This window comes from Chelonia mydas, chromosome 5 (genome assembly GCF_015237465.2).
Source record: "Chelonia mydas isolate rCheMyd1 chromosome 5, rCheMyd1.pri.v2, whole genome shotgun sequence".
Classification (NCBI taxonomy): Eukaryota; Metazoa; Chordata; order Testudines; family Cheloniidae; genus Chelonia; species Chelonia mydas.
Genome location: NC_051245.2, coordinates 106,283,169 through 106,309,359, shown reverse-complemented (window position 1 = coordinate 106,309,359; position 26,191 = coordinate 106,283,169). Strand labels below are relative to the sequence as shown.

General features: G+C 41.7%; 1 protein-coding gene across 9 annotated transcripts in view; it reads left to right on the top strand.

Annotated features, from left to right (window-relative positions):
• Positions 1 to 513: 513 nt before the first annotated feature.
• ZDHHC21 (zinc finger DHHC-type palmitoyltransferase 21) overlaps positions 514 to 26,191 on the top strand; it is a 67,862-nt gene continuing 42,184 nt past the window's right edge. The window contains exons 1-5 of one of the 9 annotated variants that reach the window (XM_007053429.4): positions 514 to 623; positions 11,503 to 11,706; positions 13,914 to 14,012; positions 17,351 to 17,462; positions 20,218 to 20,356. In XM_007053429.4, coding sequence (XP_007053491.2) covers positions 11,553 to 11,706; positions 13,914 to 14,012; positions 17,351 to 17,462; positions 20,218 to 20,356 — 504 coding nt within the window. In that variant the 5' untranslated portion in view covers positions 514 to 623; positions 11,503 to 11,552. Of the gene's footprint in view, positions 682 to 8,750; positions 9,923 to 10,742; positions 11,707 to 13,913; positions 14,013 to 17,350; positions 17,463 to 20,217; positions 20,357 to 22,454; positions 22,691 to 26,191 lie in introns of those variants that run through there. The other 8 variants (XM_027823890.3, XM_037901987.2, XM_043547197.1 and 5 more) reach the window with 8 other exon arrangements.

The window sequence follows — 26,191 nt, the reverse complement described above, 5'->3', positions numbered from 1 at the left end:
CTGAAGTAGGACTGTTCCTGCTCCTCATAATTTCAAAGGTCTCACATTATTTGGTGTTTTTCTTAAAGCCCCAACTCCTGGAGTCAAGTGATTACATGAAAACCTCAGCTTTCATTTCAAACTGGTTAGTTTATAGTCCTCACGATTGCAGAGAAAAGATTGAAACTGCCACCTGAATGTACCCAAATGGCTCAAAAGACAGAAAACAAAAAAGAAACCCAACTATATTATGTCTCTTAATCCTGTAATTTTTTTTAAAGCCAGTCTCATTATTTTGGGGAGGCCTGAGGCCGCACGGCCTTTGGAATGCTGGGGGTTGGCAACGCTGGGCGTGGAACGTCTGACTCGGACGGTTTGTCACAGGGGCTTGCCCCACATATCACGCCACCCCCAGGTCTGCCGCGGCTGAGGACAGGGAAGGGCGCGCGGGCGAAAGGAGCGCGCGCGGGGCGGGAGTAGAACGCGGCCAGCAGGGCGCACTCCGGCCCTCAGCGCGTTTGGCCGCGGCGCTGAGTGTGTCCCTACTCAGCAAACCGCCGCCCTCCGTGCGCGCAGGCGTAGAATCCTGCGGAAGCGGAAGGTGGTGGAAACCGACAGAGATAGAGTCTGCGGCCGGCGGTTGGGTGAGCGCGGGAGCGGTCGGGGTGGCTCTTGCGGGGACGGTTTAGCCCCCGCGTACGGGTCAGTTCTGCCTTGTGCGAGGAGGGGGCGCTGTGGGCATTCCCAGGGGATTCTGCGGGGGTGTCAGGAGGAGTCTGGGGGCTGAGGCAAGGGCGGGCTGGTGCGGGGGGGAGCGCTGGAGTGTGGGTGGTCGGGGGCAGCGCGGGAGTGGGAGTGGGAGGGGTGGGCGAGGGGGCGGAACGCGGGAGTGGGGGGGCTGGCTGGTGGGGGGAGCGCGGGAGTGGGGGGGCTGGCTGGTGTGTGGGGGTGGCAGTGGGTGCAGATATGGTGGTTGCGAGGGTCCCCTGGGTAGGGCACTGGTCAGGGTCACAGGGGTGTTTCCCAAAGCCTCCAAAAGGTGGGAGTCCTGCTGAGCCTGATACTCCAGGTCACTAATTCCAATTCATCCGTGGCTAGTCCTGCCAAAAAGCTGCTCCCATGCTGGTCTTAATGGTTTTAGCGTAATTAGTCCCCATCCTTTCTGCCTGTGTTAATTGTTTGGAGGTAGTTATTTTATACTGGGGCCAAGATGTGGCCCTTCCAGGGTAGGCTTAGTGCAAGGATTGGCAACCTTTGGCATGGGGCCCGCCAGGGAAATCCGCTGGCAGGCCCGGATGGTTTGTTTACCTGCAGCGTCCACAGGTTCAGCCAATCACAACTCCCACTGGCCGCAGTTCGCTGTGCCAGGCCAATGGGGGCTGTAGGAAGCGGCGGCCAGCACATCCGTCAGCCTGCACCGCTTCCCACTGCCCCCATTGGCCTGGAATGGTGAACCACGGCCGAACCTGTGGCTGCTGCAGGTAAACAAACCATCCCGGCCCACCAGTGGATTTCCCTGACGGGCCGCGTGCCAAAGGTTGCCGATCCCTGGCTTAGTGTATGTTAGCAGGATGCTGTGGGGAAGGTTGAAATGTTGCTGTCCCTAATGTGTTTCCTGGATAGATGACTTCACTCTTCAGAGCTTTCAATCTTGCACATTTCACCTGAATTAAATATTGTTTAATAAAAGGTGCATTATATTTTCTGTGTAGATGGAAAAAGACTTTTATTAATTTTTGAATATTTCCATAGCTGATAAATAGGAATCCGTTTTTGTTAGTGTCTACAAAGCTTCTGAACAACTCAGCCAGAGTCATCTCTGAATAGCTGTAAAGAATCTCTCTGCCTCTCTTCCAGTGTGTTTAGTAATTTCCCACAGTAACATTTTACTTCCAGAAAGGGAACAACACAAAAACGAGGAAGCTATTTCAATGGAAATTAAAAGGAACAGTCACAAGAGTGAAATGCCTGCAAGCTACATGAAAACTACTTAAAAACACCATAATAGAGGCTCAAACTAAATGTATACCCCAAATAATAATAATAATAATAATTTTTAAAAAATGACACGATGGCTGAACAACAGATTGAAAAAAGCAGAGGCAAAAAGAAGCAGGGACCCTACCCAACAATCAGTGAGGCCACTGAACAGTCAAGGTGCTAAAGAAGCATCCAGAGAAGATAAGGCTGGATTGGAGAAGCTAAAAGAATTCTTTGCATTCATCTTCAGTGCAGAGGATGGGAAGGAGATTCCCAGATCTGATCCATTCTTTTTAGGTGACAAATCTGAGGAACTGTCCCAGATTGAGGTGTCAGAGGAGATTTTTAAACAAATTAATAAATTAAACAATAGTAAGTAACCAGGACCAGAAGGTGTTCACCCAAGAGTTCTGAAAGAATTCAAATAAGAAGTGGCAGAACTACTAACTGTGGTATTGAACCTAGTGCTTAAGTCTCTGTACTAAATGACTGGAGGATAGCTAATGTAGTGCTGATTTTTTAAAAAGGCTCCAGAGGTGATCCTGGCAATTACAGGCCGGTAAGCCTAATTTCAGTAGCAGGCGAATTGGTTGAAACTATAGTAAAGAACAGAATTATGAAAGACATAGATGACACAATATGTTGAGAAAGTGTGAACATACCTTGTGTAAAGGGAAATCATGCCTCACCAATCTATCAGAATTCTTTAATGGAGTCAATGTGCATGTGGACCAGAGTGATCCAGTGGATATCATGTACTTGAACTTTCAGAAAGCCTTTGGTAAGGTCCCACAGCAAAGACTTTTAAGCAAAGAAAGCAGTCCTGGAATAAGAGGGAAGGTCCTCTTGTGGATCAGTAACTGGTTAAAGGATAGGAAACAAAGAATAGGAATAAATGGTCAGTTTTCACAGCGGAGAGAGTAAATAGCAGGGTTCCCCAAGGATCTATACTGGGACCAGTGCCATTCAACGTATTCATAAATGCTCTGGAAAAGGGGGTGAACATTGATGTGACAAAATCTGCAGATGATACAAAATTACTCAAGGTAGTTCAGTCCAAAGCCGACTGAGAAGGGTTACAAAGGGATCTCAAAACTGTACAGGAAAGGGAGGGAACAAAATGGCAGAGGAAATTCCATGTTGATAAATGCTAAGTAATGCAAATTGGAAATTTTAATCCCAACTATACATATAAACTGATGGGGTCTAAATTAGCTGTTGCCACTCATGAAAGCGAACCTGGAGTCATGTTGGATAGTTTTCTGAAAACATCTTTTCAGAATGCATCAGCAGTCAAAAACACTAACAGTCTGTCAGGAGCCATTAAGAAAGGGATACATAAAAAGATGGAAAATATCATAATGCTATTATATGTATAAATCCATGGTATGCCCACATCTTGATTACTGGTTGTTCTGGCATGCAGTTCTGGTTGCCCCATCTTAAAAAAGGTATATTATAATTGGAAAAAGTACAAAGAAGGGCAGCAAAAATTATTAGGGCTTGGGAACAGCTTCCATACAAGGAGAGATTAAAAAGATTGGGACAGTTCAGCTTAGAAAAGAGATGACTAAGGGGCTATAACAGAGGTGTGCAAAATCATAAATGCGATGGAGAAAGTTATTGGGGAAGTCTTATTTACCACTTCATAACACGAGAACCAGGGTCAATGAAATATAATAGGCAGCAGATTTAAAACAAATATGAGAAAGTACTGTCTCACACAACGCACAGTCAACCTGTGGAATTCATTGCCATGGGATGTTGTAAAGGCCAAAAGTATAGCTAGTGGGGGGGGGGGGGGAATTCGTGAACTAGATGACCTCCTGAAGTCTCTTCCAACCCTAATCTTCTATGATCCTATGGAGGATAGGTCCATGGATGGCTGTTAGTCAAGATGGTCAGGGATGCATCCCTATGCTCTGTGTTTCACTAAACCTCTGACTGCCAGATGTGGGGGCTGGACGACAGGGCCCTGTTCTGTTCATTCTTTCCGAAGCATTTGGCACTGGCTAGTGTTGGAATACAGGATACTGGACTAGATGGACCATTGGTCTGACCCAGTACGGCCCTTCTGATATTCCTAGCACCAACTTTGGTTGTGGCCTTTATGCACTGCTATAAAATGAATAATAATAATAAAGGGGATAGTTTTGATTTGTGTAGTATTGCACTTGCTTAAGGTATTCAAAAACATTTTGCAGAGAAGAACGTCAGTTCTGTGCAGATTAATGCACATGCCTAATGTCACACATTGTGAATAGCCCCATTGACATCAGTAGGATTACTTGCTGTGTAAAGTTAAGCATGTGCATAAGATTTTGCCCTATCTCAGGGCCTAACTAGGTGCTGGGACTAGGTATGCCTGGCAATTGCCTGTGTATACCCTTAGATGCTCTCTCTTTTACTGAGAAATTGAATTCTAACTACTGTAGCAAAGTTTATTTCCTCCACTTTTCAAAATGTGTGGTGGGACCTGAGTTTTAAGGGAACTGTTGTGTGAAGGCAAGCTTTAAAAATAGATTCTTGATTTTGCTACAAACCCCTTAAACTATCCATATTTCATATAAACATTTCTGATTACTGTGTATAAAAAATTTTATTGAAGTGATTTCTCTGCTTGCCTGACTCATTTGGTGATTTTATAATCCAGTGTTCATCACATCACAATTCATCATCTTGAAGGTAATTCTAATGAACAAACACTGGATTTATGGCATCATTAATTGAAATGGGCAGGAAAGGGCTGGTTAGGAAAAGAGTTCTCTGGCACTAGGGTTGCCAACCCTCCCGGAATTAAAGATTAATCTCTAATAAACGATTATGTCATGTGATGAAATCTCCAGGAATACATCCAACCAAAATTGGCAACCCTACTATGCGCACACATCCCTGAGTAACACAGCTTTCTGAAAGGGCAAGGAGAAGTTTTGGTAGGGAGAGAGAGAAGGGATTCTCATTACAAATCTAAAATTGCAACAGTTGTAGCTGGTGGTTTTCACAGCAAGAACTTCCACTGCTTAGAAACGTTTCATGATTATTTGGCGAAATGTTATACTTTTGGTGAGATATAATAAAATAAAAATAGAAGTAGAAAGCCCCAAGCACTAGAATAAATTTACAGCAAGTGTCTTCCCTAAAGAGTTTTGTTAGTAACCTGGTAGGCATACACAGTATCTACTTTTAATAACTACATATACACAATCCTTAATGTTAATTAAATATTGTAATTATTTTGCTTTGAACCAAAGTTGATGCATTTTAAAGAGCAATATGACTGTAAAAATGACATTGTGGTGTTCTGTGCATATCTTCATGACTTCTATATATTTTCTCACATTACTTGTAAATATGGATTTTCCAGTCACAAAATTTGCAAATTCACCTTGCAATCTAAGAGTTAGATGGGTTCTTTTGGATTAATGCATCACCACCAGTATGTGTTTAAAAAAACTTGCTTTTCCACTTGTTAATTCTGTTACTCATGTACAAACAGAAAATAATCCAATTCACTTTCCTGTTGTGATGAGTGCCCCTCATGCCGGTTATGCAGTGTTGCTAACAGCAATATAAGGGAAAAAAAACCATAAAAACTTATTTTATCACTGAAATAATAATTTAGTATGCAAAACTGTCTCAGAATTCATAGGTTTCAGAGTAGCAGCTGTGTTAAGTCTGTATTCGCAAAAAGAAAAGGAGTACTTGTGGCACCTCAGAGACTAACAAATTTATTTGAGCATAAGCTTTTGTGAGCTACAGCTCACATAAATTTGTTAGTCTCTAAGGTGCCATAAGTACTCCTTTTCTTTTTTCAGAATTCATACTGATTTAAATATATTGCGTGTAGTGTAATTTTTGCATAGTAATTTGTTTGATCATAACTGTCCTTTAAAGGGATGTTGTGCAGAGAAATTTCCTCTCCAACATAGGGTGCCATGCCTTTCAAACTTTCACACCATAATAATTGTAATCCAGGGCTTCTGTTTAAAATTTTCTGTGACTTGACAATTTTAGTTAGGTGACCATGTCTACAATAACAAGCTAGATGAATTGTCAGTTCAATGACAGATGAAAGTCTTTATTGGCAAATGCAAGGCAATCCATTTTAAAAGAAATAATTTGAACTATTATTTATTTCTGTGTTCTTAAATAGCTACATTGAAGAAATAAATCTTTACTCCTCGGGGGATTCTGTGGGACTGTGCACCCGCAGAAAAGCCCTCCCACCCCGCAGATTTCCTGTGTTTCCCTGCAGGGGGTAGGAAGATGGGCAGGGGGTGACCATGGGTGCAGTTTTTTTAGGGGGGGGATTGCCCATTCCCCAGTCTATTTCCCCCTTTTTGCTTTTTCGAATGCAATTTGTCTGTATAGATTTCCCGTTATGCCAGCTCGCACAGTTTTCTGTCTGAACCACAAACAGCAACCGAAGTTCTCGCTGATGTGAGGCCTTCCCCCAGAGCTCCAACCACCTTCACCTGGATCCCCTGGGTCCCCCTCCCTCCCCCAACGAGCCTCTGTGCATCCAGATCTCCCACTGAGCTGCCCGCACCCTGATTGCCCCATACAGAAACCTCTCACCCCACACCTGGATTTCCCCACACTAAGACCCTCCACGTTGAATCCTGCTGGGCTGAGCCTGCCCACCCACACGTGATCCACCTGGTGCAGAGGGTCAGGGCCCCGGGGTGTTTCTGGGGCAGGCCCAGCCCTTGCACTGTGTCAGGGTCAGGTGCATCCTCACTGCCAAGTCCCTGAACTTGGGGGGGGCTTCAGGGTGATCTCCCACCTTAGTGTAGCCAATGGTCTGTGCTCCCCACTGCCGTGCTGGAGCCACATTTATTTATTGACAAATAAAATGTGCAGAATTTTAAAATATTATGGACATAATTTTTAATTTTGGCACATAATTTTAATTTTTTTGGTGCAGAATCCCCTCAGGAGTAAATCTGAGAATCATTGTGGATAGCTTGATGAAGACCTCTGCTCAGTGTGAAATAGTGGTCCAAAAATTTTAGGATGTATAAAGAATAGGATAATACTGTATACTTTCCTATTCTATAAATTAGTAATAACATTCTCACCTTGAATGCTGTGTTCAGTTCTATTTCCTGTCTTGGAAAACATATAGCAAAAAAAGAAAGGGTCCAGAGGTGGGTGGGGGAAATTATTAGAGGCATGAAGAAACTTCCATATGAAGTGAAAATGAAAAGGTTAGGAATATGTTTAGTTCTGAGAAGATATAAATAAAAAGGAATATGGTTCTGGTATATAAACTAAAGAATGGCACAGAGAAGGCAAATCAAGCTCTTACTTTTTACATAAAGAAAGAAAAAGAGCCAGTAAAATTGAATGACAATAAACAGTGCTTCTAAAAGGAAATAACTTTTTACGCAATGTATGATGAACCTATAGAACTTACTGCTACAGGACTTCATTTTGTCTAAAGAGTTTAGCAGGATTTTTAAAAACTCTGTGTTAACAATGAGATCCACAGTTATAGTCTTTAAGGTCTGTGTGTGTGTAGGTGTAGTTGAATATGTCTATATACATTGGGCTGTAGAGCATAAGGCAATCACTGACTTAATGGGGGTTTGGAAGAAATTTTCCACTGCGGGAATTTTCTACTTCCTCCAAAGTATCAATGACTGGTTGCTGTCAATGTACTGTACTGGAGGAGCCACTTATCAGAGCTGGGATAGCTGTTTCTAACTTCTGGCACTGTTTGTTTGGGCTGTAGTATTTTCCATTCTGGGAATGCTCTCCTTAGTGATAGAGTGTCTGCTGTTCTCTTGTGTTAAGAAGGAAAACTGAAACCGATTCCCTAGGAATCAGTGGTTTCTTGGTATTTCTGCTGCTTGCTGTATTACCAGCCTGTATGTTTATGCTAGTACTTTGTATTGGCTTAGATTTAGATTTCTAAAAATATTTGCAAGACCTCTGTACCGTGAGCTCCTACCACAGTGTTTCTGGAAAAAATGTGAAACAAGTAAGTGGCATCCAGTGTGACTTAATGAAGAACTAAAAGGAAATCAAGAAAAAGGGGAACCAACTAAACAAGAAATTCTTAGCTATTTATGATATATACTGGGGTGGGCAAACTACGGCCCATGGGCCGGATCCAGCCTGAGAGCTGTTTTAAGCCGGCACGTGAGCCGCACCACGCAGCTCGGCCCTGCTCCGGTGCTCTGGCCTGGGCACTGGGTCTGGGGCCGCACCACGCGGTTCAGCCCCACTCCAGCTGGGGTGCTGGGTCGGGGGCCGCACCACTCCCTGAGCCTCTCCCCACATCCCAACCGCCTGCCCCAGTGCTGATCCCCCTCCTGCTCTCCAAATCCCTCAATCCCAGCCTGAGCACCCTCCTACACCCCAAACTCCTCATCCCCAACCCAGAGCCCGCACCCCCTTTTGCACCCCAACCCCCATTTTGTGAGCATTCATGGCCTGCCATATCATTTGGCCCTTGGGCCAAAATGTTTGCCCACCCCGATGTATATAGTGGCACAGGTATGCATTCAGTTTTGCCTTTTCAACTTAAAAGCTGGTTTCATCATAGACTTGTAGTTGCTTTATTAAATAGGACTTTTGAAAGGAGGATTTGCATTGAAGAATTAAAGTTCATAAACCCGAAGAGTGAAGTTCTAAGGTGATTTGAAAGAGAGAGATGCTGCTCAGCAACCCTTGAGGGTTTTCACCTCCCTGGGTTTTTTTTTGTCTTCCTCTGCAGCGTGGGGCACGGGTCACTTGCTGGAGGATTCTCTGCACCTTGAAGTCTTTAAACCACAATTTGAGGACTTCAGTAGCTCAGACATACGTTACAGGAGTGGGTGGGTGAGATTCTGTGGCCTGCATTGTGCAGGAGGTCAGACTAGATGATTATAATGGTCCCTTCTGACCTTAACATCTAGGAATCTGTGAGTCTAGGTCAGGAATGTTGTTCACAGTATCATCGGCGATCCCTCAAGGTCGAGGATGATCTCTTTCACAGGTTATATTTTATAACCAGGACTTGAAAAATATACAGCAATCCCATTAAAAGGGAATAAACCTATTAGCCAGAGGTAAAAAGACCTACTGTTGTGGGACTGGGGGAGTCCAATACTTGACTTCTCCCAGACGCTTGGGAGCTCTACTCTTCAGGGTAGAAGTTTTTGATGAGAGGGATTCAGCACCTTCTTCCAGAGGAAGTACTTCCAGAGTCCCAATGTGGCTTCAGACCATCATGAGGCACAACTGACATGATTTTTGCAGCCAGGCAGATCCAAGAAAAATGTTAAGAACAACACCAGGAGCTGTATATGGCCTTTATCGATCAGACCAAAGCCTTTGACTCTGTCAATCGTGAGGCGCTGTGGAAAACCATGTCAAAGTTTGGCTGCCCAACCAAATTTATCACCATTGTAAGATTCCTCCACACCCAGATGATTGCCTCCATCCTGTGCAGTGATTCTACCTCTGAGCCCTTTGCAGCCCGAACTGGCATAAAACAAGGCTGTGTACTGGCACCCACCCTTTTCTCCACTTTCTTAGCAGCTATGAAAACATTAACCCAAGACCATCTACCCCAGGGCATTGGTATCCAATATCAAATTGACAGCAACCTCTTCAACCTATCTCGTCTCCGTACCAGAACTATATTTTTCATGGGTCCTTAGGTGGCTGAGGAGTCCGATCCTTGAGCCACAGGCTCGTTGACAGACATTGCATGTGGTGTTAGAAGACTGGGTTGGGCCTCAATTGCTGTGTGACAGTTGTCTTTCCAGTTTTTTTCTGGGGTTTTTCTGCTACCAGAGCAAGGTGATTTTCCTCAAAAGTGGACGTTCCCTCTCTGACAAGACTTCGCTGGTTATCTGTATCCTGAGCTGCTGTCTCGCAGTATGTGGTGTCGATGCCACATCTCTTGATGTTTATCTTGAGAGTGTCTGTAAAGGGTTTCTTTTGGTCTCCACGTTTCCTTTCTGCTTTGGTGAGTTGGGCATACAGTAGTTGTTTTGGTAAACATACATCAGGCATGCTCACACAGTGCCCGCTCCACCTCAGCTGGTGCTGGATAATCAGGGCCTGAACACAGAAGATGTCCTCTGTGAAGACACTGACATTAGTGCCATGATTCTCCCACTTTATGTTGAGGATCTGCCATAGAAAGTGCTGGTGCTGGCGTTCCAGGTTTTTCAGGTGTTTTCTATAGGTCCGCCAAGTCTCACAGCCGTAGAAGAGAGCTGGGATTACCACTGCTTTATAAACTAAAAGTCTAGTATGTGTTCTGATGTTGTGATTGTTGAACACCCAGCGAGACAGCCTGCCAAAGGGAGTCTCTCTACGGACTACGGAATAACGTAGCTGAAGTCGACATACTTAGATCTGCTTACCATGGTATCTTCATTGCTGTGTGTAGACAGGAGAGCCTCTCCCGTCGAGTCCCCTTGTGCTTCTCGTTGAGCTGGGGTACCGGAGTCGACACTAGAGTGATTGGCTGTCGATTTATCGCGTCTATACTAGACACGATAAATCGACCCCCGTGAGATCAATCACTGCCCATCAATCTAGCCGGTAGTGTAGACAAGCTCTTAGATTTCAGAAGCTTTGCAGTAGAGAGAGGAAGGAAGTGAGAGGAAGGGAAGGAACTCTTGTCCTCCTCTTCACAATAGCTCTTTCACCTCCAAAAAAATAACCTAAAATCACTGTTCTGGCAAATGGCCTGCAGGATGATTTCACAAGGGGTATGATTGTGTTGTAAATCATTAATATGATGGGAATTAGGGGTGAGCAAAGGGGCTAGGAGATCACATTGTGACTGACCTATTTGCCATATAAATAATTTTTGGCATGCTGCTGTGACCCCTTTTAGCTGGAAAAATGTTTATGAAAGTGCAATTCCTTCCGCTTTCATCATTTTAAAAAGAGTATACCTGATCAGTGAAGAGCTTCAACTGCAGATTGCTACAGAAGTATGTGAGGATTTAATTTTCAAATAGATTGAATATAAATAATCTTTCAAAATTTGGGTTGCACAGTTGGATGGAATGAGACATAAATAGGTAAAGAGAGCCTTGTGTGCTATTTGTGATAGCCCACATCCAACTAGTTGGCTTAGTTTTGAGAGAGAGAAAATCAACATTCTTTTTTATGTTAACCACCCCTAGGCTGCTGAGTTTTCCTAAAATCATTGATTGGCTTTGTAAATGCACCTATTTTCATTTGCATTTGAAGTCCTCTTCAGGTTTTATGTCCTTTGTCTTTTCACTCATCTTCATGGTAAAAGTTAAGCAATAGACAATGAGATGTTTACAATGAAGAAGAAGCCATAAGTGTATATCCCATGGTAGTGCATGAACTCTGTGTATGAGGCTTTGAAACATTTAGAAACTTGCATCTGGTTTCCAAATCTGTGCACATGGACCAAATAACAGTTATGCTACTTGAAGTACAGGGAACATTCTACTAGTATTTATTAACTTTCTAATAACCCACGATGAAGTTTTCATGTTACTACTTCAACTTACTTGGGGGGGGGTTGTTTTTCTTTTTTCTTTTTTCTTTTTTTAGGATCATCATTTTCTCCCTGTGTGTGGCAAGCTGCCTCCAGATAATGTACAATGGGTCTACAAATTCATTTTGTGGTTGACCCGCAGGGGTGGTGCTGCATGGGCATGATTATCTTCGTTTGGCTTTACAACACACTCTTTATTCCCCAAATTATCCTCTTTCCTCACTATGAAGAGGGACACACTTCAACTGCAGCGATATTGTGTAAGTTGCATTGAGCCCAATCTCTCCCTCTCCTATCTAGTAAAAAAAATGGTACCTGTGGGCAATAGCACCTACTCTGACCTATGTAGTATCAAGTTCCAGAATTCTGGGGAAGAAGGAGAGCAATCCAACAAAAACTGGTCTTAATGCTGATTCTTAAAAATCCAACTTCCTCCTTATTTTTGAAATACAATAAATCTGAAATAGCTTATTTTGGTATTACTTTAGATTAAAGCCTTAACTACAGACAGAGACATGCTAACTGTAATTGGGCTCTGACATACTCATTTGACACAGTTCAGTATGTCCATATATCTGCTTTTTTTTCCCAACACCGCATGTGTGAATCCTGTGGCCAGTCTATACCTACAATCTGCATGAGTGTATGTCAGTATCAGGAAAAGCTGAGCAGGTATACCATATATCCTATATTTGCATCAGCAGCTGATGCTGGGAGAGGGGATTGTGGGTGTATTGGGGTATATTTTCACTGCAGTTAAGTTTTCTACACTTTAACTACTCCTCTAAAGTTAGCCTCGCGCTGGTGAGAGCAGCTACAGTTTGAAATAACATTCAAGCTGCTGCGTACACACTGGCACAGCACTCACTCGTGTGTGGCACTTAAGGCTTCGGGGGCACATCTAGGGTTGCCAACTCTCCAGGATTGATCTGGAGTCTCCCGGAATCAGCATCGATCTCCTGGTGACTATTGAAAGCAGTCTAATTTTAATAGGATATTTTAAGAAAATGATATTGTCATGTTGGGAGAAAAAAAAATCTGGAATAGCTTCAGTCAGAGGTGGCAACCCTAGGCACATCCCATAGTTCTTTGAAGTGCAGTAAGCTGAGCTGTTCTACAAATTATTTCCCAGTGAATTGTAAGAGAATTTCCCTGTCCCATCTGGGGACATGGTAGAATTGTGGGAAGACATTGGAGGACTAGCAGCAATCAGGTGGAGCTAGGCTGCATCAACACTGCAGAGGGGTCACGTTAGCAGTTAATGAGTTGCGCTAACTCAGGCTGGCTATATGAGGAGAATGGCACTGGGACAAGGAGCCAGGGATGGGGAAGAGATAGGACTTGGACAGTGACAGGTTGGAAGGGATGGGGAAGAAGAGGTCAAGCTTTGAGGGCAGAGGGGGGTATAGGAAGAAGAGTCTGTGTCCACTAAAGCACACTCCCCTCTAGAGACTGGAATGGGACTCAGGATTCCTGAATTTCACTGTTCCTCTGAAGTCAACAAATATCTGTGGAAACCCATGGGCAAAGTGATTCATTCAGTGCCCATGATGAGTTGTGTAAAGAGGCTGTGGGCCGTCAGAGCCCAGCTTCATTTGCTGCAGAAATTGGAAGGTGTGTCGGGAATGAAGCGGGGGACTTCAGGAAGAGAAAAGTGCTATATAATGCTAAATACTCTGAAAAATCAGGTCCTAGGTGTCTCTGTTTGGACACCCAAAATTAGTGGATACTTTTGACCTTAATTTCTCTGTATCTCAGTTCCTCATCTGTAAAATGGGTATAATACCCCTTTATCTCACCGGTGTCATGAAAATAAATTGATGTTTGTGATGCACTTATATGCCACAATGATGAGCACCATTAGAAAAACTGATGCGGAAGCTAATAATTCTGTCTTTGTAGCAGTGTTTGAATATGTGCAGTAAATGAGGCATGCGTCCACATATTGAACAACAAGGAGAAAACAAAATATTAAGTAGCTGCTCATTCAGTGAGCACTGTCCATTTTGTGTGCTGAATGAGGCAGCAGTCCTGTGGAAAACATTTAATGCAATCATGTAATTAAAGCCTATCATAATGCATATGTACAAAGAGCCCAATTAGATGTGCATAGGCAACCTTAATTGTGGTATTTCCTAACCTTTGTGTGTTTGACTTTGCAATCTTAATATGTTCTTTTAAGGTTGTTTTTATGTGTAATATATGTATGAAATATTTATATGCATAAACGGAATGCTGGTTTACATGTGTTAATTAAGCTATGTTAGTTTAAATCAGATTTACTTTTCAAATATGCCAATTATTGTAGCTTCTTTTATTCTGCAATTTTCTGTTGTCTTGCCTCATTCCTATAAAGTAGTCTTTTGCTGTGCTGGAACTATTAAAATGTGACCCATTACGGCATGCAGTCTTTGGCCAAAGATGTACTTGATGTAATATTCTGAAAACGTGCGTATTTATTTTTCAGGCTACTACTTAGTCTCATTGTTCTGTATAGTTTCGTTATTGAGAGCCTCCATAGCTGATCCAGGAAAACTCCCTGAAACGCCAAAGATACCACTTACAGGTACTATATTGCAAGATGTTTCTAAATAATACAATGTTGGTTGCTTTGCATAATCTCTAATATTAGTTTTAATAGCTGTTGGAAGCTTACTAGCCTTGTTTGCAACCACTCCCTTGAAAACCAAACAGGGTTTGGAAAATCTAGTGTTGGTGCTGTTGTGAGAGAGGTGAGCAAGGTCATACGCTGTGTTGCAAGGGCATGTGATCAAGAGCAACCCAAGTACCTGTCTATGCTACTCCATCAATCCGCATAGCCCATTAGCGGGAAGGGATACTACTCCCTGGTGATGTAGGCCTCAGTGTATTACTACGGGAGATTTTTGGACATCAAGATCAGCTGGTTTGGAAAAACGCAAGTGAGGATTTTTTAAAAACGTAACTCTTCCTCAGAGGCCAAAGTGGAACTCTTCTCTCTAGTAATATGACACTAATGGTGTTGTGGCATTAATGTGTTGGAAATATATGGCCCCAAAGAGTTAAAGGTGTTAACTTGACCCTGAAACTGTCCAACATTAAGCAGTTTTAAACACGGTTTGGTATACAGAGACCTTTGTCTGCTTAGTACTATGGCAAACTCACCATTAAAAATTCTTTTAAACTTTTTATTAAAGAAAAAGAAGGACAAACAGTTAAAGCATTTGAAATGTGAAGTATTAAGTAAGGCTGTCATTTTTAACAACATTTCATATTGCATTTTACTTTGGCCATGGAGAGTTTTTAGAAGGAAACAACCCCTTTTTTGTCAACCTCTTAAATGGTATTGAAGATGTTAATAAGGTCCTTTTGAGGAAAAGAAAAGAAGTTAGTTGAGATGGGCTAGAGCTGCTGTTGCTGAAGTCTGATCCCGTTTCCTAGAAAACAAAACAAGACACACACAAAAGGAGAGAGAGAAAAAGAGCAAAGATGGAGCTTCAGTCTCTGGCGTTGACTCTCACTTGCAACTTCACTGCTGAAGAAACACAGGCATGGCACATGGTTTTATGAGCAGCTCTGAGATCTAGTAAACTTGTTCTACCATTGGTCTGTTTGTGGCATTGCTTTCAGCTTCCTCTTTCTGGTCACAGGCTTGCAAAATATACAGTCTTGGCTGGTTAAGACAGACTCTTGTTAGGCAGAAATTAAAATAAGAGAGATAGGAAAGAGAAGAAACAAAATGGGGAAGGAAAAGGACACATTGGGGGAGGCAGGGTGGCAATGTCTCACATCCCAGGTGATAGTCCAGATTTAACTGGAGGTGGTTATGTCATCTAGCTCCCTCTCTCTAGCCTGGTCAGGACATATCTCAGGATTAGGTAGAAATTTCTGGGGTCCCAGAAGATGATGGGGACGGCAGGCAATGATGGTAAAGCTTGTTTGTTCACTTTCTCTGCCTCAGGGTGCTGTTGCTCATGCTCCTGGATCTGTTCGTGACTGGTAGGGGCTGCCACTTCTTCTCAGGATTTGGGCTCTCCTGGTTGTCAGAGGTCTTGTCATTGTCTTGTCTCTAAGAGCTCTGCTGCTGTCCAGTCCCATGTTTAGCTTATTGGTGGGATCTTTGCTAAATATCATGTCCAGTTCCTCATGGAATGGATAAGTAGTCTACCTGGCACTGGACTTGCACGTTGCTATCTTTGGTTTCCTGGTATGTTTGCTTTAAGTCTTAGCCTTTCTGCTGGCATTGGGCTTCAGACCTCTAAATGCCATACTTCCCAACTGAGTGTGTACCGTCATCACCACCCCTTTCCTTAGTGAGAGGAAGGTATAGTTGTTCTTAGCCCGGGCAGCATGCTGAGACATTGCAGTCATGTCCTGCAACTGAGAGTCTGGTTCATTCTCCATGCTTCATTCATTTAGTGAGCTCTGCAGATACAGCTGACAACTGGGCAATTATGGACAATTGTGATCATGTTTTTGCATCTAGTCCCATTAGTGACAGGACTGAGACCAAAAAATCATATTTAAGCTTCACTTCAGCTCTATGGTATTGTGTAGGTTGATATGGTGAAATACATTTTTTGCGTAGTATAACTTGTATTTGAAAACTAGCTTCGGGTGTTTCTGAGCCCCCTGTTAACAGTAGCTGTCTTATTAAAGAGTGACACCTTTGTGACACTGGCTTTATGGGAACAGATTGTAAATCAGTTTCCATCTCTCATTATTACTAGTTCAGTGATCTTGGGTATTGGGCTTCTGTACTTCCAGGGTGAAAATATCATTTTTCTGCAAAATGGGAAAGATGGGAGCTGCCAGCAGGAGGCTCAAAAAGTGCCAAATTGAATTTTAAAATGTGTTCCATACATCATTGATTATAGTGAAAAGCATTTCCTCATGTAAACTTTCAGAATGTGTTGCAATGAAAACTGGTGTAGCTTTCCTTTTATAAGTTTTGATTTTTCTCAGGTTAAAAATAAAAAGGATGATGGCACTTGTTACAAATAGAAATTATAGACCAATGATTTTGGACTTATTCCATAACACCTTTACTGCATTCCTTTAAAAAAAAAATTAAGTAAAATACATTTTAAATGATTGACAGCACTAAGGTGTCAGTGTGTTTTCATCCTAGAAACAATGCGATCTTCGCCAACTCTCTGAGGCCTAAATTTTCAAAAGTGTCCACTGGTTTTAGATAGCCAACTTGAGGCAAATAAGACCTGTATTTTCAGAAATGCCTAGCGATGTTAGCTCATGTTAACTTCAGCTGGAGTTGTGGGAGCTCAGTACCTCTGAAAGTCAGTCCCTACGTATCTCAAGTTTAGCTCCCAAACTTAGTATACACCTTCTCTGTCCTCCAGGTTCCTCATCCATAAAATTCCTACTTGTTGGATGTTATGATATTTGTTTAATGTTTAAAGCATGTTGAGATCCTGCAGTGGAAGACCTTTCATAAATCTATTTTGTATTTTATTATTTTACTGGTCAGTTCTTTTGGATTGAGCTGGGGATGGCAGTGGGATTTGATACTCTGGCTGAGCTTTAGAGCTGACACTGTTGGTGATATGTGCTAGAAAAAAAGCAATCCAAGTGGAACTGAGAATAGTTTTAGAAACACAAAAATTCTTTATTTCCCAGTTCTTGCCTTGTTCCTAGCCAGCAGTTTCATGTTGTATTGATGACTCTGAAAAATAGTAGGGCAAGATGGGGATTAGGAGTAAAAATCAGCCCACAATGGTAGAGGTATGCCAACCATCCTAGAGCAGTTGAAAGAAGAGTGGGGGAGAGGTTCTTGCATGCTGATTTCCATAGGAAGAATATATTTTTTCCAGAAGCTCAAGCATGTGTTCCCGTTGAGATCTGAAAACTAGTGGCACTTCAGCAGACATTCATTTTTATTTAACCTGGTTTCAATTTTCTCTCTAGAACGAGAATTTTGGGAGCTTTGTAATAAGTGTAATATGATGAGACCAAAGCGATCCCATCACTGCAGTCGCTGTGGACACTGTGTTAGGAGGATGGATCACCACTGTCCGTGGTAAGACTGGATCCATTGATGCAATAAGTTCTTGCTACACAGAAACTTTCATTATTTACTGTTTGTTTAAATTGCAGTTTTTTGATCAGGGTACTTTTACTACAGTACAATTCTTATTGAAGCATTCTCTTTCTGACCGTAAGACTTCATCATTAAAGGTATCTAATGCAGGAGGGTAGATAGGATTTTCATTGAGATGTGCCTGTGCCCATGCAATCAAACATTGATAGTGAGAATTATTTGCTATATAACATATAATCATTACTGTTTTGTCATGTTGCTGGATGCCAGTATGAGATGCTCCTGGAACTTTCACAAATTTTGATGAAAGAAATGTTTAATGTTGGGAAATGCAACTTTAAAAAACAAAATTGCTAGAGCTGAGCAGCTTCAATGTAAAAATCAGATAATCACAATTTAGTTTTGTGAGATGGTGAGATAATTTGCTTTCAAATAAACTGAAATATAAAAGCTTGTTTTGCATTTTCTCATGTTGGTGCTACAAGTTAAAAGTTTAAAGTGCCAGGGGATGACTTTAAAAAAACCAAACCAAACCAAAACAGTTTGAATATTTTGTGGTGGTGGTTAATTTGTTAGATATCTATGGGCTTGCTCCAATTCTCATTAGAGTCAATATATGGATTAGGCTGTGTCTTAACTAGAAACACTGCAGCACTTCAGTGGGGACACTCCTTATCCATATATTGACTATAATGAATCTCCTGTCACTGTAGTTAATCCACCTCCCCGAGAGGCAGTATTCTTCTGTCAACCTGATGATGTCTGCTCTGGGAGTTAGGTGAGCTTGACTACATTGCTTAAATGTGTGGATTTTTCACACCCCTTTGCAACATAGCTGAGGCAACCTAACTTTTTGGTGTCGATCTGGCCATAGAAGCTTGTCTACACTAGAAAATCTCTCTCTTTAACTGTATCGGTATAGTTAAAGCAGCAACCCCTCTTCCCATCCTCTATTGTTGATGTAGTTATACCAATAGAAAAGTACTTCTACCCAGGGGCATAGCCATGGCCCACCCACTTACCATCCAGGCCCACCCAAATGGCTTCTGGACCCCGCTGGTGGGCGGAGCAGGGCAAGCCCCTGGAGCGGGCTAAGCCTCCGCGCCCAGACCCCACTCCCTGGTGGGAGCGACAGACAAACAGCCGGAGCGGGGCAAGCCACCATGCCTGGCCCCGCTCCCTGATGGGAGTGACAGACAAACGGGCAGAGCAGGGCAAGCCCCTGTACCTGGACCCTGCTCCCTTGCGGGAGCATGCAGGGACTGCAGGTGGAAGAGGTGGGGAGGGAAGGGACCCCCACTTGTCTTGGCCCAGGCCCCACAAAACCATAACCCCCATGGGGGCATGTTGCCCCCCATCGTTGCTCGCCCACCCAAAAACCCACCCGGTTTTCCTAGCTTAGCTACACCACTGCTTCTACCACTATAACTTCTTTCTGGTTTGGGAAGTAAAATAAACTATATTGGTGTACGGCACCTTTTATACCAGTATAACTGTATCTATACTAGGCTTTATACCACTATAATTAAAAAGCAAATCACACTCCTAACTGATATATTTATACCAGTAAAACTTTTGTAGCGTAGATTGTTGAAAGTGTTAATTAGGAAAGTTGAAATATCTGAACTGTCAGGATTGTTTGACACTGTTTTGATAAGGAAGTTGGGGGATATTCTTGTTTTGTTGGGTGCCACACCTTCTCTTTCCTCCAACTTTTCTCTTGCATATTTGAGATTTTTTTTTTGATGTCAGGGGACTGCTCCCTGATCATAAGGCAGTTAAACCATAGTTTCCAGCATTTATCGATATGTATGGTATTTGCATTCCCAATTTTCCACTTTCTGAATTGAATTTATATAAATTTATATAGAAAAAAGTCAATTTTGTATCACTTTAGATTGTAATCTGTGTTAGTAAGTGGTAGAAAAATATGAATTGCTGTGACATTTTTGCAGGCTGTTTTATAATTTTGAAATGTTTTTACAATTGCGTGGGATTATCTTTGGTGTTTAAGGCAAAAAGAGATTTTTTTCCATTTTGAGTCTCTTCAGAAGACGCATGTACCATTCTACATTATCAGTGTATGTAGTAACGTGAAATATGAACATAATCAACTAATACAATTCTGTACTTTTGAGAAACAACCAAGACTCGTTTTTTGGGTTTTTTTTATTGTTTTAATGCTCTCAAATCCTGATCAGGATCAGGGCCCCCTTATGCTAGGTGCTGTACAAACAGAAAGGTAAACATGTTTCCTGCCCTGAAGAGCTTACCCTTAAATTTGTATTTTAACAGAAAGAAAAGGAGTACTTGTGGCACCTTCGAGACTAACCAATTTATTTGAGCATAAGCTGTAGCTCACGAAAGCTTATGCTCAAATAAATTGGTTAGTCTCTAAGGTGCCACAAGTACTCCTTTTCTTTTTGCAAATACAGACTAACACGGCTGTTACTCTGAAACCTGTTTTAACAGAGAAATTCCAGTCTTGCATCCTATGCACCAAATGAAAATGCAGGCAAATTTTTAACGACAGTAGGGTTGCTATTGCTTTAATAGAGAAGGCACATCATTCTGTAGAATGGATGCTGTGGGTATTCAGTTGTAGTTGCATATGGCCTATACATTACCATATCCAGCAATACATTTATAAATAAGTTAAGTTGTTTTGTCTTTGGTACTTATGCCTAACTATAACATTTCAAAAGCCTTGTGTATTTGCTTTGTTTTGTTGCAGGATTAACAATTGTGTTGGTGAAGACAATCATTGGCTGTTTCTGCAGCTATGCTTCTACACTCAGCTTCTTAGTTCCTATACATTGATACTTGATTTCTGCCACTATTATTATTTTCTGCCCCTGAAAAAAGTTAACTGGGTAAGAATCTTATCCTTACATAAAATAGGGTAAATATTTAATATTGCAATTGTAATGCAATTTATTCTGAAATCTAAAAGCCAAAAAATTTCTACTGTTTTATATACACGATGATGATGAATACTTGAGTAGGGAAAATCAAGGCTGATATTACAAATGGGCAAATACTCTCCTGGTAAGTAAAGGAATGACAATTGTAAAGAGGAGCAGATTTTCTCCTAGATACAAACAAGATTTTAGTTGTGATGGAAGCCTTGTAAAACAGGGACAAAAACAATTAGACTTCTTTAAAAGTGATCTGCAAATGTTAGATTTTTTTTTTCCTGAGTAACTTCTGAGTTTGTTGAAATGCCTCTCCTATACTTGTTACGTGGGGGAGTCCATGCATAAGATAATTTACTTAATATGTACCTTTTCCATCCAAAGTACCTGACATGAAAACTTAAAATTTTATTATCTTATTTTGTATCCTAAATGGTAAAACATAAGACTATTAAACTTTCTGAAAGAGGCACAGTACCAGAAAAGAATGGGACTTATCTTTATAAGCATCTTGTATACTTCCATGTTGATCTGTGGTGATGTGATGACCTTAGTGAAGTACATGCAGAGGTGAAGCATCAGATAGCAGCTGGCAAATATGGGGAGCTGTACTCTTTGGACATGCAAGAAGGGGTAAAATGTGCTAAGCGTAAGTTATTAACATGTTGAAATGCCCCTCTTACTGCTGGGGACATTCAGTACTTTCTACTGAAATTTTTTGTTTTTTTTGCAGATCACTTTGAAAATATTTTGCCTTATTTATAATATAATTATGGGTGTTCTCTCAAAACAGATTTTCAGTCTTAAACTAAATTAATCAAATTGGATTTTCTGTCACAGACATGAATACACTTGTGTAAGTTCAAATGCTTTAAAATTCTTAAAGTTTCAGTGCTTATATGGAGCTAGTTACTTGTCTCCTCCTCTCATATAGCCTTGTTTCTGGATAGTAGATGCTTTTCTAAATGAATAAAACACATTCCCTAAAATGTAGACTGCTTCGAGAATATCTCCAGTTTTACTGGGTCACTTCATTATCTGTAAAATGGGTTTAATGCTTAGCTATCTGACACTCACTTAAGGCCTCATACATACAGAACTTCAGAGAAAATGCTGTATAATCATACGAACTGCAGAATTGGCCCTTACAATGTAGTAAAGTGAATTTATTTTCCTAAGATAAAATCTTTGAATGGTGCAGACAATTTACTCTTGACATGTATCTGACAATGTATTTTAATGGTTTTGAGTATATCCTCCATATTTATAGGAGCCCTTTAAATGCTGTTGTCAAAATATTTTAATGTAATTATTTAATTTCCTTTAAGTAATTGCATTCTACTTAGTTGTTTTACTCAAATCTTGGATTTTCAGCTTTGCTTTTTAAAGGAAAACGATTTGTTTTTTGGGGTGAGGCAATGTAATGGGAAATTATGTAAATTTTGCCATGTTCAGGCCTCCCAACACTGACAGTATAACTTTTAAGAATTATCTGTCTTAAAATGAGTAGATCTCTCTCTTTATTTTAGTTTTCTAAGAATTGTATTATCAAATGCGTGGGTAGTTCAGTATATTAAATATATTAATAAATTCCAATCTGTTTTTTCTGCACATAAATGGAAACGTGTTTATCCTTAATATTTATGCATCTATATACAGTCAATGTGGCAGATGAGGAGCAGACTTATATAGACAGACTGTACAATAACCATAGTCTAGTTTCATGTGATTGCCTAAATAACACATCCAGATCCCACGTTTAGGGTCTTAAATCATCAAAGAGCCTCAAAAAAGCGTGTTTTTACTCACCCGTGTGCCAAATAAAGTGCCCAGATGTGGAATCAGGATATTTATCAGGCACGTACTTTTTTAAAATTGAGTCCCTGGTACAGTATGTTGTGCCATACAGTACAAAGAAGTAAACAAATAGACATTTTGTGTACATTTGTTTAATAGAGACTGCAGGTGTCGCCTGTTACTAATTGTTTCAGATTTGCTTTCAGAAGGCTAGTATTGAGCGGATAGTCTTTACCTCTTCTTTGTTTTTCATCTGCAGGATTGGTGGCTGAAATTAAAGAAAGGAAAAATAAATATAATTTGTTTGGGAATCCAGCCAATATTTCAGCTTGAAAGATGACATCAGAGTCCCATTTGATTGATTTCTGATTGTTAGGTCCCTACCAATTCATGGTCCATTTTGGTCAATTTCCTGGTGATTGGATTTTAAAAATTGTAAATTTCATGATTTCAGTTATTTAAATCTGAAATTTCACAGTGTTGTAACTGTAGTGGTCCTGACCCAGCTCTGAAGGCAGCAGTGCAGAAGTAAAGGTGGCATGGTATGGTATTTTTACCCTTATTTCTGCGCTGCTGCAGGTGGGGCGCTGCCTTCAGAACTGGGCACCTGGTGTGCAGCCACCGCTCTCTGGCCACCCAGCTCTGAAGCACAGAAGTAAGGATGACAATACTGAGACACATCAACACACACAATAACCTTGCGACCCTCCCCCCCTTCTTTTGGGTAGGGAGCCCCATTTTGAGAAACGCTGGTCTCCCCATGAAATCTGTATAGTATAGATAGGTTAAAAGTACACACAAGACCAGATTTCATGGGGGAGACCAGATTTCACAGTCCGTAACACATTTTTCATGGCCGCAAATTTGGTAGGGCCCTACTGATAGTGTTGCTGAGGACGTCAGGTCACATAACAGTGTGCCACATAATCATATATCCATCCCTTTGGGCACCAGAAGAACAGGAACGTCAAGAGGACTTGGTCACAATTAGTTAGGAATTTAAGAAAACCACTTGCAAAATTCTTTTAATCTTCCCACACAAATTAACCTTGAAATGCCACAGTAATCCAGAGACCTGAGCATATTCTACCTTTCTCAGGAGTGCCATTCTTTGTAGAAATTCTGGCTTTAAACAAGAGGTTTCATTTCTTTAATCTGTAAGGGCATGTATTTACCATGAAATCCAAACAGTGGATACATTTTAAAAAATTGGCCATCTGGAATTAGAGTTTTCTCCTGGCTCATTAAGAATACTTGTGAAATTTTTGGCTGCATGCCTTCACTTTGTTTTATTTTTATTCTTTGGTGTACATGGTACAAAAACATAAGATTGGGATGAAAATAAAGCTGTTTTAATAGTATAGAAGAACACAATACTATGTAGTATTTTGTCAGTATAATATGAAAATATGTAAGTTTATTAAGCGGGGCAGTAGTTGGAAAATAGTTCAAGAAGCCACCTACTTGAATAGAAATATGAAATTGCAGTATGATACCACCAAAGTCACTTCCTTTAAGTACATAGTCAGTTTATTATGTAGCATGTTTGGCTCTTTGTAGCCTGAGTAGTGTCTGAATGAGAGATTGCAATTATTGCTTCTGTTTGTCCAGTAGGAGGAGTACTATTACTGCTGAAACTGAAGAAGAACTGAATATAGGAAAGAAATGAAAACAGTGTTGACTTCTATGCAAGACCCTTGCAGGAAGCAACATGTAATTCAAATAAGACAGTGATCAAATTCCTCAGCTAGCTCTGATGATTTGCAAAAGATAGAAAACTCTAATCTTCCTAGTTCTGTATTTTCTTTAAATTATCGAATTTAATAAATCCATGATTTCTGGGAAAGATTTCGACTCCCAAAGTAGCAAGAAGAGAGGAATGAAAACCATCTCTCTTTCCAGGTTGACCTGTTCTGGAGAAAAATGTTTTTGTCTTAAAAGCCTTTCCTGCTGTTACTTCTCCTTGTCTCTCCTCCACTCCACCTCCTGCAATGTTTAGTGGTTCTAGAGTAGAGTATGGTAGTGGTGTAGTAGGATTTGCCCGACATTACAGCTTTCCAGAGTATAGCCTCCGAAGAGGAAAAATGGAAGACATCGTTTACATAAAATACAAATATTTTTTAGAAGTAAAAGACAAGATTCATGAGCCACATGTATGAGAAGGAGCATAATTTTGTGGTTAGAAAGCTGTAATGGGCATTTGGAGACCTGGATTCTATTCCCAGGTCTGCTACTGACTTCCTGTGTGATCTTAAGCAACTCTGTGGAGAATTAGTATGTGGCAAGCTGCAGTGTAAATCTACAGCTTGCTAGGATGCCACGCACTAACAGACCACGTGGATCCTGCTACCGTGCACTGAAAGTTCCCTAGTGCACTTTTATCTACTCCACTTTGAAATGAGAGTAGGGTCAGTGTGCACTATGGAATTTTTAGTGCATGGTCTATATGGCTAATTCTTGTGTGATACATTAGGGAGCTGTAGATTACACCCTAGTTTGCTGTGCACTAATTCTCCATCAGATAAGCCCTAAGTGTGACTTAAGGCTTGGGTACACTTGCGATTTAGAGCGCATTAAAGCAGCCCCAGGCGCTCTAGCTCACTAGCTCACTACCCGTCCGCACTGGCAAGGCATGTAGAGCACTCTGACTCCGCGGCTAGAGCGCTCCTGGTACTCCACCTCGGTGAGAAGATTAACACATGGTGCGCCTTGGCTGAAACGCCCGGGCGTCAGTTTGAATGAGGTGTTGCATTACTGCGCTCTGATCAGCCTCTGGAAACACATCCCATAATCCCCTTAAGTCAAGTGGCCACTCTTGTCACTGTTTTGGAATCGCTGCAGGAATGCGGATATGCCCTTTGAAAGCTCCGTTTGTGAGAGAGAGAGAGAGAGAGAGAGGCAGGGGGTGGAGGGGTCTGCTGCTCTCTGAACTTACAAAATAGCATGCTGACATGCTCTCAGCCCCCCAAAAACCCACTCTCTCTCCCCCCACAAACACATAACACACTCCCTGTCACACTCCACCCCACTCCCTAACCATTTGAAAAGCACGTTGCAGCCACTTGCATGCTGGGATAGCTACCACAATGCACTGCTCTCTGTGGCTGTTGCAAGAGCTGCTAATGTGGCCATGCCAGTGCGCTTTCAGCTGTCAGTGTGGCCAGACTGCAGCGCTTTCCCTACTGCGCTCTACAAAGGCTGGTTTAACTCAAAGCGCTCTATATCTGCAAGTGTAGCCATGCCCTTAGTGAATAGAGCAGTGGACTGGGACTCAGGAGACTTGGGTTCTATTCCTGACTGCCACTGGCCTGCTGGGTGACTTGGGCAAGTCACTACACCTCTTTGTGCCTCAGTTTCTCCATCTGTAAAATGTGGATAATGATGCTGACATCTTTTGTAAAGTGTGCTGAGATCTGCTGATGGGAAAAGCACAACATAAGAGCAAGGTATTTATTATCTGACCTACCTAGGCCTCAGTTTTCCCCATCCATAAAAAGGACATGACATTACTTCACAGAGGATTTGAAAAGGAAAGGGTTGTGAGGCAGTACATTAATGTTTGTAAGAGCAAAGTATACAAATATATTAAAACTGAAGCCAGTAAGTTTAAATCATGCTTTAAGCTTCCAAACAGATGGGATGTCAAATAACTGTTTCAATAAAAATCCCTTTAATAGGATAAATAACGTATCTACCTCTATTAATTGTTTGTTCTAAGTCCTGGTCTACACTGGGATGGGGATCAACCTAAGATACGCAACTTCAGCTATGAGAATAGCGTAGCTGAAGTCGACATATCTTAGATCGACTTACCTCGCGTCCTTACGGCGCGGGGTCGACTGCCGCCACTCCCCTGTCGACTCCGCTTCTGCCTCTCGCCACAGTGGAGTACAGGAGTCGACGGCAGAGCGATCGGGGATCGATTTGTCGCGCCCACAGTAGACGCGATAGATCGATCACTACCCGCTGATTCGGCGGGTAGTGTAGACGTACCCT